Source organism: Puntigrus tetrazona, chromosome 1 (assembly GCF_018831695.1).
Source record: "Puntigrus tetrazona isolate hp1 chromosome 1, ASM1883169v1, whole genome shotgun sequence".
Taxonomy (NCBI): Eukaryota; Metazoa; Chordata; class Actinopteri; order Cypriniformes; family Cyprinidae; genus Puntigrus; species Puntigrus tetrazona.
Window position 1 is genome coordinate 8,590,324 of NC_056699.1, and position 16,501 is coordinate 8,606,824.

Here is a 16,501-nt window from a genome sequence, read left to right on the forward strand (position 1 = left end):
CATTACAAGTTTCAATAGAATTTAAACATTTACTTTCAAGTCCTGTGTCAAAAACCACTCTGAAGTTCAATTATTACATTTCATTTAAAGGGTTACTCCATCCCAAAATGACAATTTTCGCTTACCCCCATGTCGTTTCAACACCATAAAAGCTTTGATCGTCTTCAGAACAAAATTTAACATATTTTAGAGGAAAACCGGGAGGCTTTCGACTGTCCCACTGACTGTCAAGAACACTGTCAAGATCCAGAAAACTACGAAAGACATCGTCAGATTACTCCATCTACCATCACTGGTTCAACTAAAAAACTTTTTGTAAAGAAAGAATACAAAAACAACAATTTTAATCAATAAGTCATCCCCTCTGTGTCTCTTCACGCCACTGTAGCACCACTCAGAGGTTATTGAACTACTGATGGCAGATGGAGTATTCAGACGATGTCTTTCATACTGTTCTGGACCTTGACAGATTTATTTACTTGGCAGTCAATGTGACAGTCACAAGCCTCTCGATTTACATCCAAAATATCTCAAATTGTGTTCCGAAGACGAACACAGCTTTTATGGGATTCGAACGGCATGGGAATGAGCGAATAATGACAAGATTTTCATTTTGAGGTGTAGTAACCCTTTAAACTATAATCCATTCAGTTCACTTCTTAAGTAAATATAAGTAAAAGCATGCTAAAGTGTAATTCTTTTTCACAAGGGAGCATTTCAGGGTAATTAGTTAGCGGTGCGCTCAACTAATTAGCTGTATGCGGAGCTTGTAGGCCAATCAGTTAACATGCTAATTGCTGTCGCTCTGTAAACCTGATAGCATTGCCTGATAGATAACCTGCAAATTTACCTGGAAGATGCGATTTTTGAAAAGTAGTTTCCTGACAGATGTTAAACAGGCATTTAGAAAATGACTTTAAGATGTTTATGATTTCGAATTTATGTAACTGCTTATGTAAAACACCTCAAAGAGATTATATAAGACTTATAGGAAGAAAAAAAACATTGGCCAATTTTTGTTTGTCTGCCAATACATTCCTATATGCGTTCAGTTCACATATTCCATCTCCATTTAACACTGTTTGTGTGTGTGTGTGTGAGAGAGAGTGTGTGTACTGTATGGCCGTGTACGAGGTGCTGTCTGAGAAACCAGTGGGTTTATTTTTAGCTTTGCAGCACCATAGCCTCTCATGTGATTGTAGTCTCTCTCTTTCACACACCATGAGTGAATGACTCAACATAGGTCAAGGAGATTCAGAGGTAATGAAATCTCTGTCTTGAACAGCCTCTCAGACAGGGCTCATGTGAATTCTTCATTAACACAGTTAATGAAATAATTGGCTTTATTCCGCAATGTTCAACTTAGCATCTCAATGCAAAAACACTTCTTTTTAATTCATTGTATTTTAATTAAACATTTGTTGATATATTAATACAGCATCCATAGTACTCACAAGTACAAGTAAAACACAATAAATCACAAGTAAAAGTAAAACACTGAAAATTTGTGAATAATTGACACATTTTCATTTGTTTCTTTGTTTACTGGCTAACGGTAGGTTAGTGATTCTCCACCCTTTTGTCTCCAGCATCTCGATGTCCACAGCAATATTTAAAGGCATGACATATATTGAAATGAAACTGATACTGTGATATTTGTAGTGCAATTGTCAAATTAAATGTAATTTAATGAAATAAATGCTGTACTGGTTTCAGAGTAAAGAGCAGCATTTGTGTAGTTTATGATACAGTGTTTCAGTATCTGAGAAGGGCTTGGCTCACTTACTGCCAATTGAACCTCTCATGGGCTGCATCCAAACTTCAGTCTGAAACTGGCAGAACATTTTTTTTTTTTGACAACGCATCAAAAAAAACCCCTTGAAAATGAAGAAATTATGATGTGAATATTAGTATTGTAATTTTGCAGTTAAATAAATATTTTTGTAATTATAGTATTTGCTCACTTTACAGTATTAACATATTTTTTTATTTGTTTAATATTTCTATTTTTATTACAATATTTCAAATATTTTTATTATTAAATATTATTATTATTATTATTATTATTATTATTATTATTATTATTATTATTATTATTAGTCATACTAAATGCATAGGGTTATAGCCTATGGAAACTTATGCATAAAATAAATAAATAAATTTTGAAAAGCATTTTTTGAAATGGTTCTTGTAAATATGTAGTATGAAAATCTAAATTGTTTAAGTTTTTATGGAAAAGGATTTCACGCTAAAACACAATCACCCCATCAAATGACTCATAGTGCACAAATACAGCTATTCAAATCTGAAAATTCTTTTATTTTTGCATATTGCAGTAATATATTGTAGAAAAACTAAACACCACAATGTAATTTTTCCAGCATTGTCCAGTCCTAACCCATATGACTTACTGGATAAAGATTAAGATTGATACATAAAATAGTTTTTACCTTACCTTTACCTTTTTACCATAACAAAAACTAGGCTTCCTCATTTATTCAGGCATTTTTGAACAATGTGGAAAAATACTGTCTTTGTGTGGGTGAACTAAGATACAAAGCATTTTGATTTTGGCTTTAGTTTACCTTATTTTTCAATTCTAGTTTTGTGTTATTGTAAATCAAGTCATCAAGTCCCTGGGATGTTTACTAAGGCCCTCTACTGTGGTTGAAAACCACTAGAGATCTAGAGAGAGATTTTTGGCTAATTTTGCCTAAAGCTAATGTATAATATAAATGTAAATATGAAATGTAAAAAATGTAAATGTAACATTTGATTGAACTAATAAATACAATTAATAGCAATTTGAATACTCATTGATAAACCTATAAAGAATATATATATATATATATATATATATATATATATATATATATATATATATATATATATATATATATATATATATATATAAATAAAGAGAGCCTTTGTGGAATTGAACAGTTCTTCTTGGATGGCAGACAAACTTTTTTTTTTAAAGAATGTAGTGTTCAACACCAAATGACATAATATTAAACCACTGTACTTCTATCCTTCACAGCCTTGCTTTCACTCTTGTCAAATAAAACACAGCATCTACCCATACTAAGCTCCACATCACATCAAAGCAATGATTCTAAAATGAAGTACAGCTGAGCACAGCGCTGCAACGCACAGGGGTAGAAAATGAGGACAGATAAAGTCAGGGAGCATTGTTTTTCTCTCCACCTAGAGACTAAATTGTAATAACCTAGCAGATTCTTTCTGTTAACATTCATCTGATATAACATAAACACATACAGTTGCACCATCAACATGGACAACGACCATCTGGCTGTTTTGTCAGACACCAGTCTACTCCATTTATGCCTTCTCACACCCTTCTTCCTTTTCGTCTAACTCCACCACTATCCCTTCTTCTTCTCGTTGTTCTTTTCTGTATTTTGTTGCATCTGCTCTTCTGCATGGCATTTGCCTTACGTAATACGCAATCTGTACTCAGCTTGTTTGTTGACCTCTCTTTTGCCTTTTTTCTTATTCCAGTTCTCTCGTTTACAGTCTTTATCCTCCTCTGAATTTTTCTATTTTTAAACAACAACAAAAAAATGCGCTATTAATTAGTTTCTTTGTCTTTTTTCCAAAGGCACACATACGCTAGATGAATCTACTTAAGAAGAAAACTGAATATGGTATTAAACTTGCATGTTTATGTCCAATGTAAGATTTCTATTTTTCAGCATTTTTATTACTAATGTAGAGCAGTGAACATAGAAATTATTGCAGCTGAAAACACATTTCTGCTATGGTCTTTGATGCAGCTACTATATAATAAAGAAATATGAATATTTCAAGCACATGGTTCTATGCTGGCATCTATGGTTCTATAAAGAACCTTTAAAATGGCTCTCTTCACTAAAAGATTGTAAATAGATCTCAAAATGGTTCTACTATGGCATCCCTTCAAGAACACTTTTTTTAAACCTTTATTTTAAAGGCAATATCTATATTCATTTCTTTCACAAAGAAGTCTGTTCATATATCATTTGCTTGATTTTATGCATAAAACGAGATTTTCGAACCTGGCTTTATACAGTGTTGAGATTTCTATTCTTTTGAGTATGTGCAGATAATGCATCATTTGCATAGTTAAACAACACTGTAATACAAAAAAAAGGTTTATGCTTGTAATGTAATCTATACTTAATGTAAGCAGTCAAACCGGGAAATATGATATCAGTTTTTTACCTGGGACGACTTGTTTCACTGTACCAAACAAAACACTTTCACAATGCGGACGAATTTGGAAAAAAACGAGCACTGACAGATTCTGACCTGTTAGTAATCACCTCGCCTCCTTAAATGTCACCCTTTTCCCTGCATTAATCTAGGCCTGGAGGTCACGATCCCACTAGCGAGGATGTGCCTAGTGTCACTGCGCGTGTGTGTCTGTGTGCAGTGGCATTTATATACGTGTGCGCTCACAAAATCGCAATTCCTGGGCTTATCGTGGAAAGAGGTTAAGACCATCTCTGACACGGAACAGCATCCAGTGCAGCGGAGCACTGCAGTGCTCGGCGAATATATGAGAGAGCGAGAGAGATATGAATACAACATTAACTGCCACACCAACCGATGCTGTATTTTTGGAAACGCTATCCCAGCATGCACCGGCGCAGTGATACTGATCCCAGAATCTAGGTGTCCATTTCAATCCCGCTGTGCAGAAAAGGGAGGGGTGTAATTCAATCCTGATGATCCAGAAAATATTTGTGAATTCCCGTCCCAAATTCACATTTCAAAAAAGCGAAACTTTAAGATAGAATTGTTGGGGAAAAGGCGATATGAAGAGATGCTGTGGGAGAAGAGAAATGATTGGTTGATCTGAGGGTAGGAAGGAGGCTGATTGGTTGTTTTGCCCTATAGCAGCAGAGCCTGCAGGCAAACAGGCCAACAGCAACAATTACACTGACGGATCTGAAAGAACTGGGTCGCTTACTTTCCAACAGGGGATAAGACCAGCCAAAGCCATTGAAAGCACACACACCCATATATATACTCTCTCTCTCTCTCTCTCTCTCTCTATATATATATATATATATATATATATGAAACACTTCACATACTATTGTGTTTATGCACACAGAAACACTCATTTGTACATAGTGTTTAGATTGATATGTGGATGTATGTGGTTCTTAAACACATAATCCCTTCAGCTTCTTCACAGCTATGCTTAGACCCAAGCATCTGTTACGTCAGAGCACACGCACAGAGCTCCAGATGAGACCCAGATGCACAGCCTCTTGCGTTATCCCGGGTTTAACCGGATGTGCTGCTCTTACATCAGAGAGTTGCCATGTTCAACTACACCAGACGCCCCATTAACTGTACTCAGGTCCCGCATCGCACCTGACAAGGAGCACAGCACACTAAACAAAAGTCACCTACCCCTGGCTGACAGCTTCTTTGTGTTGATGATTTTGGCCGCATACTCTTGGCCGGATGATATTTTCACGCATCGCCTCACGACAGAGAAGGCGCCCCTGAAGAAGAGGGAAAAAAGAGAAGACGGTGAGGAAAAAAATGGGCACGGGGCCCTGATGCCGAACAGATAGAGCATATGGCATGGAGAGCAGAATCTGTGCCATGATGGAGGCACAGACTGAGCGCTTCCAAGGTTACACAACAACCATTTTACATGGTTGTTTGTCCGTGTGTGTTTGATGAGCATGTGTGGGTGTTTTAAAATTGCTTAGCATATTTGCTAACCGCATGCACATACTAAATCTGTGTGTTTGTGTGTGTGTGTGTGTGTGTGTGTGTGTGTGTGCGTGTGCGCAGGTGTGCTCATTGGAAATGAGGGGGTTAATTACACGTCACCTTATATGTCCTTTCTGGTGTGGATGAGCTTCACTCATAGACACTGAGACTATGGTGCGTTTCCCCCCAAATCTCACTTAAATAAATAAATAAATTGTAATAATAAAGTCATAATTAAATAATAAAGCAATAATAATAAATATATATTTTGTTTGCACAACATGGATTTGTCTGCTCTCTAAAAAGTCTGCTTCCAGGTTTGTATGTATAAAATACAATATTACTGTAATATATTTGCATGCACACATAATTTTTCATGTATTTAAAATATGTTTTTATTTTTATTTGATGTAACCATACATAAAGTCGACTGTAAACCATTTATGGAGTATATATATATATATATATATATATATATATATATATATATATATATATATATATATATATATATATATATAATAAAAATAAAAAGTAATAATGAAAAATATAAAAATAGATTAAACGTTTCTAAAGAATTATTCGAGTATTCTGGTTTTCTATGCATCCTTTTTAGATCAAAGTAAAAGAATAAAGTCATTATATATCATTTTACAGTAAAATATGGTTGAAAATGCGTTTTAATATATAATTAGATATGAAACACCTTATAAATTATGCGGAAAAGTGCCTTCCTTACACAAAGCATTGCATTTGGTTGGATTACATTTATATACTGTTCATTTTGTCGCCTTTTGTACTTATATAACCTTTTGTGTGTGTGTGTGTGTATATATATATATATATATATATATATATATATATATATATATATATATATATATATATATATATATATATATATATATATATATATATATATATACTTTACTCAATGTAGGGGCATACTGATCCTAATGGAATCTCAAGCAGCGTATTGTTGCTATAGCAACCTCCTCGGGTAAAAGCGACTTCGCCAGTGTCTGTTTAGCGCACTCTGACTTTCAATCTGACTTTTGACTATGAAACGTTGTTTAGAAAGGCTATTAAACGTAAACCTGTACGCCAAAAATACATGCACCCCAACTCTTATGTTTCGTCCTATTTTTTAAGGGGTAGCTAGTTAATAAATCATGCGGTGTGTGATTTACATAATTTATGAAATTAAAAAAAATGGCGCAAATAGAAAAATAGGCATCTCTATCCAACAGTGGGGAGCCAAGCTGTGATGCCCAATCTTCATACACGATGCCACCGCGCAGATGGCGCAGAGACGTTTCGACAACATCGTATTTTGTACGGACTGTTTATTTTAGTGATTTCCATTTAAGGTCACAATGGGCTTAAAAACGAACTCAATCCGGGACATTTTAGATCTGAGCCCATCAGCACGTACGGACGAATATATCGCATGCTGAAACGTGCCAGGGTATCTCCTGAAACCCGTGCAGATCGGGACCACCGATGTGGCCTCTGCGCACCCTCCCCCTCCCCAGTCATTCAAACGCAACACAAGGAATCCCCAACGCGATAATTAACGGCATGGGAATGTGTGTCTGCACTGTTGTCGCATTGCCATAAGTATTTGTGTCTCCGGGAGAAAAAGCCCGAGCCCCACCCCCCTAAAATGCACATTATATACCAGCTGTTCGGATATCTGACGTGATGATCACAATGGCCGCGTCACAAAACATAGAGCGGTGCCTACATACACTGCAATTTGGGCATCACTGGCACTTTGGGAACGTCTCGTTCCGTTCCGTTCCAAACGCGCCCGTGATTGTCAAAGAATGTCGTCTGGGTTGGCAGCTCGCCGGGCTTTAAGACAGAGACTGTGTAATCAAGCGCTCACGGCAAGGTTATTATAAGCGTTCGCTGCAATTATAGCGGAGCTGTCAAACAAGACGCGTCGCAGTCGCATCATTTCACTGCGCGTTCAGCAACACCAGACGTGCACATTATATAACAAACGCACAGCGGTGCGATGTTTCTGCAGTAGAAAACAAAGCACTTACTTTCCGAGCTCCTCAAAAAGCTGATATTCGTCCGTGAATCTGGTGCAGATGGTCAGAGCCATTGTGATGGGGAATCGGCAGCGCGAGGAAGAGGATGATGCGGGGAAGCGCAGTCAGTCTCCTCTGGTCCCTCCTGTAGACCGAAAGGAGAGAACTTGAATGTTTTGTTTTTTTTTCCTTAGCTGCTGCTTCGCTTCCCGGTCTCTTGAAGTGAGATGCGCCGATCAGTGTCAGATGATCAGAGATGCAAACCTAGGGTTCGATCGCCAAAGGGAGGAAGAAGCGCTTTCACATCCGACGGTTCCATGGGCTCATCATTATGCGCGTTGACGTTGCCATCTCTCTCTTGAACGTGTTTGCATACAGCACCTCGCCCCCTTCTCCCCTCCCTCTCAAAGCCATGCCCCGCCTTCACAAACATCATACACTTGTGGAGTTTTTATATGCATATACTTAAATTTGCATTGCAGCGATAGCAATAAGGTCAAATGAATCATCGAAAAGTGTAACCCGTATTGTGAAAATCCACACCGATGCGGCGTGCAACATGCAAAGCAAAGCAACATGCAAAGCAACTGCAGGCGTATTTTAACTTAATGCAGTGTTTTGATTTCATAAAAACGCGCCTGTTCATACATTCAAGAAATCGCATTAAAATAATAAATTAATGAACCGCACAAAAGCTAAAATTGGCAAAATGTGCATTGGGAGACCGAAGTTCTTGGTTTTTAAGCATTAGCCTATACTACTGTTTAGTGTTAATAATACATAAATAAATATGAAGGATAATAGTGATTTTCTTTAACTTTACAGAAACAACACTTCCAGCAAATGTAGCTGCCTTCTGTAATAGCCTGCTGTTACGCGTTTCAAGATGCCTCCTCACGCTGTCCTTTCGTTGAAAAGTTGATAATCATGTTGTCCACCACCCTAGAAGATAAAAATACATGCTGGGCAGACCGTGTAGTACTTTTTGAGAGTGTAGTACAATAGCAATAATGGTTCTGCCAAAAGAAATAGAACATTACTAAAATGGTATTTAAAAACTGCATTGCATGCTAAAAAATTAAAATAAATAAATAAATAAATAAAAATCCAATAATATAGTGTAGCCTACATTGTTGTATATTTTACGGTAGAGTACAACACAGTACAATACGGTGTACTGTTACTTGTAAATAAATTGGCAAATCAATAAATCCAAATTAATACTTTCTACGAATATGTGTTCCATAAAGATTCCATAATTCACTCACAAGAATCCATCACTTCAAAGCCCATAAACTGCCAGAGCGCAGATCTTTAGGCTAATGGCGCATCTCTGCGCATGCCCACGTGCAGAGACGTCTCTCGTGCGCTTCTTTATTTTGAACACTAGAGGGCACTGTTGTCGAGGTCATAATTTCACAATCGCCATTCCTCATTGTAATGAGGCTTTAAAATGTATTTTTGTACTTTTACCTGCTTAAAACGTTTTGTTTTTATATATAAGACGTAAACATGTCAACAAATTTTTTCAACACATTATACCCTAGAATTCCTAATTTGGACATTTGACAATTGTTATTATTATTTTTATTATTATTTGTCGTTTTCAGAGGAACAGCTATGCAAACATAACGTTTCCTAAATATCTACAAACATATTATGTTAAGTAGGTCATGTGGGCACATACTGTTATTAATAAATTGAATGTAGTCTGTACTGTTTTCATCTACTATAAGAACGCATTCAGACAAATCCATAACAATCTCATTTGTATATACCCTGAGTCTATGGTCTATACCCATGATGCATATCCATGTGTCCAGAAAGATCACTTCTTTCCCATTTCACTTAATTTTTTTTTTTTTATCAAATTTCGTCTATAAGAACATCCTCACTGAAAAGGCTGTTATATGGTTATTCCCATAGGCCCTCTGCCAGCAGAAAGCTGGAGGCAAACCAAAATTCCTATAAAAGCTTATCCCAATGTTTGTTTTATCAAGGCCTTGTGATACCGCACATGAAATGTTTGTGGTCTTGTTTTATTCCCGTTTACAAGAAAAGATCATTTATTGTAATGTGTATTTTTATTGTAAATTTTATTCTGTAAACAGAATAAACAGTTGAGTTTTTCTAATTTAGAACAGAGATAACATAGCCTGTTGAAGACTGGCCCCAAATAAGACTGGTTTCTTTTTTTTCTGTTTTTCATTTTCTCTCCATTCTGTCACGGATGGGGTTTTGGTTCCTTGCCAATGTTGCCTCTGGCTTACTCGTAGGGGAGACGTAATTTCTAATGATTATCGTCGGTTATCTATGTGATTACACAGACCGGAAGTGTTTAATCTTTTCGTTATACATTACTATCACTCTATTCTCCTATTTGATACTGTTCAGTGCTTTGACACGATCTGTATTGTTAAAAGCACTATATTTTAAAAGAATATTGATTGATTGATTATTGGGCCCTATTTTAGCCTGTTAGAAAATCTCTGTTTTTATTTGTAGTTTGATTAGTTATAAAAAAATATTTCAGGCCCAGAGTCGATTATTAACTGTTTTGATCTGAGTGCACTGTGATCGCACTATCGTCACGTATTTGGACTCCTTTGTTGTTGTTTTCAGCTCCCATGTGCTCTGTGTGACCCACTAATGTCTCATTACGTTCAGGTGTGTCTAGTTAATTTGTGTCAATTACCTTGTGTTTAAAAGCCCTGTGTGTTTGAGTTCAGGTTTTTTTGGTCTTCATCCTTAGATGCGTGTGGTTTCTGTTGGTCTTTCTGCCTGTATGTTATTTGATGCTTTGTTAAAGATTATTTCATGGTTGAGTGCGCCTTCTCCCTCAACCACAGCGTGACAGCTGTATTGTATACAGATTGAAGTTATATGCACTGGCTCGTCTTCGTGGTTTAAAACTAAAATATTTATAATTTAGCAACGTGTTTGTCTTTATCTCTGATTGCAAAATTGAACAAAATATGACTAACTTATTTTATTTTAAATATCTCCCTGTTTTCGTTTTTTCTTTTCTTGCTGGAATAGTGTTTAAATAGCTAAACTCCTGTTTTCATGCAGGGGCATTGAGGGCTATTGATTCTTCATATCAATGCTTTAATTGTGCGATATCCTCACGAGGGGTGAGTGAAATTTCTGACACCAGAAATTCATCCGACTGTCTGAAATTTGGCCTGACTCAAGAGTGGAAAGAGTCAGAAATCGGCTCAAAACATTTTTGGGTCTAAATACTGCTTAGGTACTGTTTTTTTGAAACATGAAATTTTGTATTTCATAACACAGACAGCTTCTTTTTTTTTTTTTTTTTAAATCCTACATAAGCAAGTTTATTAAGTATGCACATCATAATCTTTGCGCAATCAGGGGAAAACACGGAAATTCAAAGTCAATGAGTTTAGAGAGTTTAGTATAACTTCTCCTTTTTAAAAGTGCGTATGACCGCATAGTCCTATGAAGATGTCCCAAACAAAACTTCCAGGATTCCACAACCCAATTTTAAACACTATAATGGTAAAAAGTTTTCAAGTGGCTCCATATGAGTTGAGTATGGTGATAATGTGACTATGAAACGGGTAAGCATGTAATGCAGTGGTTTTCAAACCTGTCCTGGAGGCACCCCTGCTGAAATGTTCAAAATCTCATACTGTTTCGAGGAGTAGTCGGCAAAACGGTATACAATAAATATTTCAAAATGGTGTTCTAAATTGTCGAACAAATGTGCACCCTGTTATTTTTACAAAAGCTTGGTAAAAAGGCTTATAGGAGTAAACAACCCAATACAGCCCAATTGAACTCGTTTCATCAATTGATAAACTTGACATATTTGACAGAACTAAATCAGCAATGAGCTGTCTTTAACTGAACAATTGCATTTTTGCAGTTACACTAATTAGAAAAATTGATATATTCTAGTTACACTAAATATGCGAATAATGCAAAATTTTGTTTACACTAAAATAGCAGCGTTTTCTTTAGCAATAGGTGTGTAAATAGTAATTAGGTGGCAGATGTATTTTATATATATATATTATTTTACTGCAGTATTATGATTATTATTATTATTTTATATCTTTGAAACAACCAGTACTGTATAAAGTGCTACACAGATAAAGGTGACATCATTTGACTTGATCGGAATTAATATCCGCCTCCAGTTCACTCACACGTTTGAAGATGAAAGTCACATGGAGTGTGTTGCCTACTGGGAAACAGTATCCAATGTCTTCAGATGCATACATCAAATTTCAGCTAATATAGCAGGTGATCTGGGTTTTCCGTGCAAAGTATATACACGGCATACTGCAATATAGTAGGAGTTGAATGGTAGTATGCCATTTTGAACACAGCACACACACACACACACACCCTAAACTAAACAAGTGTGTCTGACTCACTCAAGATGAAGAGATTAAAATTTCCCATTTTTACATTTCCTCAATGACAATCATAGACTGAACTCTTTCTTGTCTAGTAAAGACAAAACATTTCTTTTCCAGGTGTAGGCTAGCTATTAAAATGCTAGATTTTAGTTTTTAAATAGACAAAATAAAATGATTGATTGTATATTATTATCATATTGTATATTCTTATATTTTTTTATTATACTGCTACTCCTTTTAAGACATAATAAACTTAAAGTCTATATGACTGCATTATGAACTTATTTTAACCTAAGATCCCTGTAATTTGCATCCCTTGTGTAATCAATATATTATTATGCAAGAAGCTGGGAATAATAGATGCCTTGTTTGAGGGACAAGCCCATGCAGGTCGTTTCCTTATCAGATAAGATGATTAGCGATTCACACTACGAGAACAGTTATTTAATAGTTTCCTGTCTAGTTTCCCCAGACGTCTCTGTTTCAAACATAGATTACAGTCAAAGATTTGTTTTTGTCTCAGCTGAATGTCTACATCTAGGAAAGAAACGCATGTGTATTAATATACATGTCGTGGTGTTGGAAGTAGCGCACAAAGATACAATCACGGGAGACAGAAACTAGGTCTCATTCAGAGCACATGGGAAATGAATGAACAAAAAAAAAAAAAAAAACAGGGGTGTGACATTTTGCCTCCCTCCAGGAAAGGCAAACGTGGAATATGGAGGAGGACAAAGGCGTGGATGTGGGTTGGTGTCAAGGGACAGGTGAAGGGTTGGCAGGAAGGTAGGCAGACAACATTGGAGGAGGTTCTGGTGGAGAATGGACACCCAGAAAAAGAATGACTAACGGAGTTCAGGGTGGTTCAGATAGAGGGAGGAGATTGAAGGGACTTGGAGAAGGAGAAGGCAGATAGGACCCGGGCCACAGCCATGATGGAGGGATGGAGGGACAAGGCAAAGTCAGACAATAGACCAATATGGAGCTGGAGGGATGAGAGATCACTGCGGAGCTGGTGAACTGACGGGCCACAGTGGAGAGGAGGGAGCTAGGAGCCACTGTGGAGCCAACAAGTCAAATGGCCAATGAGGAGTCAAGAGATTCTCCAGCAAAGACAACGATGGAGACTGGCAGACCCGTGACGAATCCAACACACAGATGGTGGGCTGAGGGTGAGCAGTGTGGCAGACGGAAGCTAAGTTTTTAATCTCCTCTGGGCTTAACACTTGAGGACGTTCTTGAGGAGCGGCCACTGGATAGAGCCTACCAGGCACTGGAGGGTGTTCACGAGGCGCTGGCACTGGTGTATCGGGAACCCCTTTCTGAGCTGGACGGAACCAGTGGAGGCTCTCCTGGCCTTGATTGCTGAACGGCATCCGCGGGAATCTTGAACGGGAACGGCTCTCCTCACCGTGACAGCAGAAGATGAAAGATAACAATTAACAGTCTATTAATAAATCCAAAGTAAGGCATTTGCAGACAGAAGGGTAACAACCACGTGTATACCTCGATGTAGTATAGATGAGACCTGACGAACTAACACTTAATAGAATCAAACTTATAAGGGGAAGGTAATGAAGATAATTACCAACACACACCTGGACATAACAATACAATCATGGAAGACAAAATGAGCACACAGGGAATGAAAGAACGTAAAGTCCAGGGGTGTGACATTACTGATCTGTGCTGTATTGTAGGTCTAGTACAGCAGCCTAATATGAAAGTCAGTAGAATCTACATTATTCATACAATAAATAATATGCATTTTATTCATTTGATTAGTACATTTCTCACTTAAATGCTGCATTTAATCACACCTGTACTGTGCCTGAAAAATGTAAAGCAGTTTATTTATTTTATTTTTTGTGAAAACCTTTTTTGTATCTGAACTGTAACTTTTTACAGTCACGTTACAGTTTAATAAGTTACCATACACATTGACCCAACCCCACTTGGCATTCTATTTATCTGTGCAGGTCTAAAAAAGTCTTTCATTTGAGCTTAAATGCCTTTATGCTACATACTTTTACATACCTTTAATGTCAGCTATCTAACGGTGAACTGGATTAGATCCAGAAAGCTAAACATGAAGAGCTCTGAGACACCATTACTGCTTAAGTGGAACAAAAAAGGCATCTGAGTCCTTTTTTTTGAAACTACGATAGTGTGAACACAATGAAAACTGTTCTTTTTCACTCGGTCCACACAAAGGGGTCTGGACTTGGCTCTTTAAAAGGACTTAAGTCTGAAAACAGCCTATAATTATTAGTCATTAGGACACAGTTCTTCCTGAAAGATTTCTTGAAACTCATGAGCTAAACAATCCAGTTTTCTGAAAAAGGTGTGGTGCTTCATAAATGAAAATTGTAAACAGAACTGTCTTGTGGGGAACAATGTTAACACTGCAGGGAACAATTGATATTACTAACTAGTTCCTTATTAGCATGCTATTATTAATACATTGGTTGGTTATTAGTACTTAAAGCACATATTTTGCATGACCATATTTTAAATCCCTAATCCTTAAACTAAGCATACACTTAAAATAATTATTTAGCAGAGTTTATTGAGGCAAAAGCCATTAGGTTTGTCAATGACGAAAATGACCTTCAAAAAAAGCGTGAAAAGAGCAATTTAGGAACAATAATAATATGTTATTAATATATAATACTTTTTTCTTCTTTTTTTTTTTGCAAATGGAGTAAATGAGAACAGAATACATAAAGGCAATGTGAAACTACTGCATAATTTATTCTCATGCATTCTTTAATGTTATGCTTCTATAATTCAATGCAACTGATCACAGATCCAAAATGTTAAGGTAAAATAAACTTATACTTTTTTCTTGGAAATTCAGTTGGTAAGACTATACTTCTTTTTTAGTGTGTTTCTTCAGAAACCGACTTCTTAAATGTTTAATGTGCAAAGTGTGACTCACTAGAGTCTCCTCTATTAATAAACACACATAGGATCAGACACACTAAGAGTGTTGTTTTGTTACAGTAGGTGAGTGATAGTACTGTTCATAGTGCCATTGATACTTCATTGCAATTCTGTTGCAATAAATGTGCAGAATATTTGAGAATCAGGTGACTTTTATACTGCACGGTTCCTTCACAGCAAACAATTCCTAAAGCCAAGCTGTAGTTTATTTTTTGATGACTTTGCCTGGAATTATGTTTAACGTTGCTTTGTTTCTGTTGTGCTTTTAAAAGAATAGTTTGAGACCAAAATGAGACTGTTTAATGTCTTTAGCAAACATTTTGCAATGGGGGATAAACTATTTCCCAAGAGAGAGATATTTGTGGTTTGGCAGCAGTCTGTGTTTTTTTAAAAGCAAGTAAATTTTGGTAGTGAGCCCATTTTTGTCTCATACACTGTCAAATCCACAACCAATGATTCTTTAGAAAATGCAATTATTAACTCAATTACAACAATAACAGTTCTCAACATGTTAACATTAATTAAAAAAAAAATGAGGCAGCCCCACACCTGCTTTCTAGGAATATGCTACTTTCTCCAAGAAGAGGCAGTTTATGGTGACAAATGTACCACATATATCTCTTTTTTTTTTGTTATAGGAAATAGGATTGTGCAAACTAATCAAACGTGTTAGCCTGCATGTCCACTTCCTCTGGAAAGTCCAATTTTAGGTTCATCGGAACCTTAAATATGTTGATTAATTTGTGTCTCTGCAAAGAGCTTTGCATTGCAATTTACATGTTCTTTTCCTTATTGTAGCAATATGCAGAATAATATCATGTTTCTTAAAATAATATTATAAAATTATACAATGTTATATAAAAACTATATACAGTTTTATATATATTTCATATATATATATAATATATATGCAGTTACTCAACCTGAACGATGCTTTTAACTGCATTTATTGTTGGTTAAATTAGCTCCTTGGTGTATTTTCCCAAATGAATAATGTAAATTTACAGGAAAAAAAAAGATTTACAAATAACTAAATATAATTAAAATAAATAAACATTAAAATAAATAATAAATACAAAATTAAATTTTTGCATTTTTCACTCCATAGAAAACGTGAGTAAATAAAACTTCCAACTGCATAATTCATGATTTGAAAGCGTGTGTGTGATCATATGTTTCACCTTTTTGGCTGAGAAACATGATAGGTAAAGTAATATGGCGGCATGTCAAAGTTAAAAAAAATTCCTGAGGCTCACTGGCACTTTTTTAATCATATGAATGACATGACGAGGTTCACATACTCGTGACATCAGCAAAAACTTTCCCAGCCTGAGATCTTGCACAACTCCCATCTGACTCATATCCAGGATGGAGCTATAAAAG

General features: G+C 36.2%; 1 protein-coding gene across 12 annotated transcripts in view; it reads right to left on the bottom strand.

Annotated features, from left to right (window-relative positions):
- camk2d2 (calcium/calmodulin-dependent protein kinase (CaM kinase) II delta 2) overlaps positions 1-8,186 on the bottom strand; it is a 32,357-nt gene extending 24,171 nt beyond the window's left edge. For 4 of the 12 annotated variants that reach the window (XM_043250089.1, XM_043250064.1, XM_043250082.1 and 1 more), the window contains exons 1-2: positions 7,794-8,149; positions 5,428-5,522 (exon numbers count right to left, since the gene is read on the bottom strand). In XM_043250089.1, the coding sequence (XP_043106024.1) occupies positions 5,428-5,522; positions 7,794-7,855 (157 nt within the window). In that variant the 5' untranslated portion in view covers positions 7,856-8,149. Of the gene's footprint in view, positions 1-5,427; positions 5,523-7,793 lie in introns of all 12 variants that reach the window. The other 8 variants (XM_043250040.1, XM_043250024.1, XM_043250032.1 and 5 more) reach the window with 4 other exon arrangements.
- Positions 8,187-16,501: the final 8,315 nt, after the last annotated feature.